This window comes from Gossypium hirsutum, chromosome D09, assembly GCF_007990345.1.
Source record: "Gossypium hirsutum isolate 1008001.06 chromosome D09, Gossypium_hirsutum_v2.1, whole genome shotgun sequence".
In the NCBI taxonomy this organism is placed as follows: domain Eukaryota; kingdom Viridiplantae; phylum Streptophyta; class Magnoliopsida; order Malvales; family Malvaceae; genus Gossypium; species Gossypium hirsutum.
In genome coordinates, this window is record NC_053445.1 from 4,191,901 (window position 1) to 4,196,688 (window position 4,788).

The following is a 4,788-nucleotide window of genomic DNA, read 5'->3' on the forward strand; positions in this document are numbered from 1 at the left end:
AATTGTATTAATAATTTGTGAGAATTGGATTAAATTAAAATTTTATATATATAATTACACGTTAAACCAAGGTTATATATAATTTTAAGATTTATCTCAATGATGGAAAACATTTATCAATTATGTCACTTAAAAAGGTGTTATTAACTTTTTTTTTCTTTGAATTTAATAGTAATAATCCATTAAAGGTTAAAATATGTTGTTAGTTTATGTACTTTGATAAAATTTGAGATTTAGTCCATGCACTTTTACAATTTAAAATATGTATTTAAAAGATGCTAAGTTGATAAATTATAAGAGAAATTAACATCTATAATGATTCAACTAAAAATTTTAAATTAAAAAAAAGTAAAAAGTTGAATTTTTAACTTACATAGCTTAAATGTCAATTTCTGTAAAATATGATAATTAAATCATCAAAAGTTGAACCACACGAACCTAATTCATCTGATAATTCGAATGCAAGGTAGCTTCATTGAACAAGATCTATAGCAAAAAAAAATAAGCTAAGACCAAAAGAATCCACCAAAAAAAAGTCTGTAAAAGAATTCCCCCGTTTCATTTTTAGAAAAAAATAGCATTTCCATCTAGTTTGATATCACTAAGCTGGTCATCTTTCCCTTGATTTGCACCATCATCAAAAAGCCATTTCTCAAGCAATGTGAGTTGCCCTAGTTCATTCACATCTTGTTTACTTTCATCTTGGAAAAGCCTTGCCTGATCAGGTGACAGAGATTGTGAGAAATCAGAATTTGAAGAATCAAATGATTCAAACACATCCAATGACTCAAAAACCTCAGACATTTCAATGCTGTTGCTGCTTTTATTTTCCTTCCATGGAGTCCCAATCCCTCCCATATTATCACTTGAAGCAGGTTTTGGTGGATTTCTCATCCATTTCTTCAGTAACTTAGCTATATTCTCAGTGCTTGATGCATATCCTCTTGGTTTTGAAGCTAAACCACTTGATTTATCTGGTGACAATGCATCAGATAAAGCCTGTTTAGCCATTTGGATATCAGTCTGCAACTTTCTCTCCCATTGGCCTCTTGAAATTTGGTGTTTTTCTGATGAAAACCCTTCTCTAGAATAACTTTCACTGCCATTGATCTTCTTCAGCTTCTTCTTCAAGTGAGTGTTCCAATAGTTTTTAATGTCATTGTCAGTTCTTTGAGGAAGGTAAGAAGCTATTGCAGCCCATCTGCACAATATTGAATGCCCCACTTATTCATAAAACCCCACAGATAAAAGTTTACATAATATGAGTTCTTAGATTATACCTGTTGCCTAAAAGAGCTTGAAGGTGGATTATCAATTTCTCTTCATGATCTGTAAAGTTTCCCCTTTTAATCCCAGGCCTTAAGTAATTAGTCCATCTAAGCCTGCAACTCTTGCTACATCTAAGCAACCCTGGAAATCAAGAAACCAGAAGCAAACAAAGATTAAGAATTTCAATACTACAAAATTTTGAATGTAGCTGAAAAATGGAAAATCAAATTAAGCCAATAACCTGTATTTGTAGGAACAGCCCTCCAATTCCCAGGACCATGTTGTTGAATATAAGATACCAAGATGATATCTTCTTCAGGAGTCCATGGACCTTTCTTCAAACCAGCTTTGTCACAACAAGGTGGTCTCCCCATTTCTTTATTGTTATTATTATTATTATTATTTTCTTCTTGGAAACTTTTAAGACTAGGGTCTAAGGCAACGGATTAGTTGGTCCTGGTTTGCATATATAGAAAAGAGGGAGTGAGGGAGAGGATGCTGACGTGAAAGGTGTAAAAGGGTAGCCTTCCAAAACATAAAAGTTCCAATTACTTCCATGCCAAAGAGTCAAAAGATGACAGCAAGAGCATTAACTCAAGGAAGAGTAAGCAGGGAGCAGGCAGAGACAATGGCTCACAACACCACATCGCGTGGCATTCAATGTGGGTTTTTACTCCACAATTTTTGTTCCTCTAAAGAAGAAAAAACAACTAGGGTCTAGTCTCGAATAATGGAGTTTTTAGTATATACGGCAAATATGAGTCCTGGCCTTGTAAAAGAAAAAGCAATAACAAAAAAAGGAATGTTAAATTCACTGCCGGGCAGCAGGGTTAAATTTTTTTTGATGATTTTAGTTGCAATTTTCAAAAATTTAGAGATTTTATGAAAATTTATAAATAAATTTCAAGACTTTAGTTAAAAAAAGATTTAATTTTTTAAAGATTTAATTAAAACTTGGGTAAATTATAAAAATAGTCACTTTTGTTTGCCTCAGATTATATTTTAGTAATTTACCTTATCGTTTTGTTACGAAGTGATCACTCTACGTTAAACTCCGTTACCTCCCTAACAGCAGCCCTACGTGGCAGTCCAAATATGCTTTAAATGCCAACTTGGGTTTTAATTTAGACTGCCACGTAGGACATCTACGTTGGCATTTAAAACCCATTAGGATCGCCGTTAAAAAGGTAACGGAACTTAACGGTAAAGTGACCACTTCGTAACAAAACGATAACGTAAATAACTAAAACGTAATAAAATTTTAAAGTTCTTAAGTCCTAACCAGAATCCACCTTTAGTTAATTTCGCTAGGATTTTGAGTGATAAAAAATTTGGTAATTTTTAAATAAAATTTTAGTTTTTAAATTTTGTAAATAGAAAAATAAGTATTCGACGAGGGTTTCCCTTTTTTTTCACCATGAGAGATAATTTTGACACAATCTATATTAAAAAACTATATAAAATTAATATAAAAATATGGTTTTATTATGAGAATTTATTTATTTTTTAATTTATCAAAATATAAAAAATATAAAAATTCTAAAATAATATTTATTCTTTTATAAGATAAATGTTTGATGAAAACCATAATGGCTCAGGCTTAAATCTTATTATTTTCTGAATTAATCAAAATGTGAAAAATATAAAAAAATTTCAAAATAATATTTATTTTCTGTAAAATAAATGGGCTTTTCATAGATGAGATTGACTCAATTACATGTTTTATAAGTAAATCATCGTAAGTCTTTATATAAATAACTATTTTCTTTAGTGGAGGCGATGGGTATTTGTTAAATTAGTTCAATTATATTTATTTAAAAGATAAGGTTTCATAAATTATATAATTTTTACTAAATTTATAAAGAAATAAATTATTTTTTATGTGTTATAAATTAGAAAATAAAAGACCCGATCTTTGGAGCGAAGGATCTTCAATCAGAAATTGTTTAGATTAATAAGAGTTGAGTTTAATGATAAGTCATATTACAATCAAGCATCTTAAAGTTATTACAAAAATTTTCTAAAAAGCACCGTCGTTTAATTGATTGAAAGGTGATGATGTTTTTCTTTGGTTTTAATAAATTTATTATTGTTTTTAAGGTAAACTACTTATTTAATCACTCAAGTTTACTCACATTTTTATATTGGTCACTTATTTTAAGAATTTGTTATTTTAGTCACTCTGATTAGATAAGTTGTCAATTTTAATTACTCTACTGTTAAATGCCTTTGGTCACCATATTTTGATTGGTTTACTAATAAATTTAGCCTTTTAACACTTTGCACATTCTGTCAAATTGATCCTAATTCTAAAAGATTCAACAAATTTAACTCTCAATATTTACACATTTTGTCAATTTCGTCCAAATTCTAAAAAATCAAAAAAAATTATAATTTTAAAAACTTGAAAATATATATTATTTATTTTATAAAAAGACATAAAATATAAAAGTTATAATGTAATTATTTTTTACATTATCAAAAAAAATTAAAATATATTTACATTATTTTAACGCGTGTTACAATCTTATAGGCCTAACTTTTTAATGGCCGAAGATGATTTAAAAGTTATAATGTAATTATTTTTTTTAATATTTTATATTTTATATCTTTATATAATAAATAATATATATTTTCAAGTTTTTAAAATTACAATTTTTTTAGATTTTTAGAATTTGGACTAAATTAATAAAATGTGCAAATATTGATGGTTAAATTTGTTGAATTTTTTTAGAATTAGGACTAAGTTGACAAAATATGTAAAGTGTTAAGGGCTAAATTTGTTATTGTACCAATCAAAAGACTATCACATCAACATTTCGTTTGGTGACCAAAGGCATATAACGGTAAAGTGACTAAAATAACAATTTTTTTAAATGAGTGACCAAAATAGGAGCGCGAGTAAACTCGGATGACTAAATAGATAGTTGTTTTAAATTTTAATTATGATATTGATTAATATTAAATGGTTTCCGAACAAACACTTTAAAGGCTTATTAATGTTTTTATTTTGCATTTAAAATATATTTGGTATAATTATTTTCAAATCCCTTGATTTCATCATTTAAATTTTTCCCTGTAAATAATGCCATGTGAGCAAAAACAAAACTTTTATAACAATAAAAAGAAATCCTTATTTATGTTTCGTTTCACTTTTTAAAAGGGAAAATTTTTCTCAAATCCCTGTCCCCTGCCTCTTTCCTTTGAACAACAATATTACGTATCGCTAGACCCCTGTTAAATTATAACACATTTTAATAGGATGGAGTATCAAAAGACAAGACAAAAAGTATAAGTATCGTATTAACAATTTTATTAAAATATTGGGATAAAAACTTGCAATTATCCCATTTTTCAATATCATTAATATGTTTCATTGCATATATTCATAGAATATACTTTTTATGCAGACTTATGCATGTGAGTTCTTTAAATCGGAAGTGACTTTTTATGGGTAATTAGACATGATTTTTGGGGAAATTGCTTGATACAACCGTTAGACATAAAATAAAAAATAAT

The 4,788-nt window shown here is 27.9% G+C and overlaps 1 protein-coding gene across 1 annotated transcript; it reads right to left on the reverse strand.

Moving 5' to 3' along the window:
* Window positions 1-451: 451 nt before the first annotated feature.
* On the reverse strand, window positions 452-1,928 carry LOC107892389 (myb-related protein 306). The gene is made up of 3 exons (XM_016817467.2): window positions 1,511-1,928; window positions 1,281-1,410; window positions 452-1,201 (listed from the first exon to the last, which is right to left on the reverse strand). The coding sequence occupies exons 1-3, from the start codon at window positions 1,641-1,643 to the stop codon at window positions 565-567; spliced, it is 900 nt and encodes a 299-aa protein (XP_016672956.1). The 5' UTR covers window positions 1,644-1,928; the 3' UTR covers window positions 452-564.
* Window positions 1,929-4,788: the final 2,860 nt, after the last annotated feature.

What these genes read in the sequence shown, in the direction of transcription:
- LOC107892389 (XM_016817467.2), bottom strand. Translation starts at nt 1,643, where the DNA reads ATGGGGAGACCACCTTGTTGTGACAAAGCTGGTTTGAAGAAAGGTCCA. An exon ending in GGCTGTTCCTACAAATACAG is followed by an intron (nt 1,411 to 1,510) that starts GTTATTGGCTTA and finishes CTTGATTTCCAG; the next exon opens with GGTTGCTTAGATGTAGCAAG. An exon ending in CAAGCTCTTTTAGGCAACAG is followed by an intron (nt 1,202 to 1,280) that starts GTATAATCTAAG and finishes AATATTGTGCAG; the next exon opens with ATGGGCTGCAATAGCTTCTT.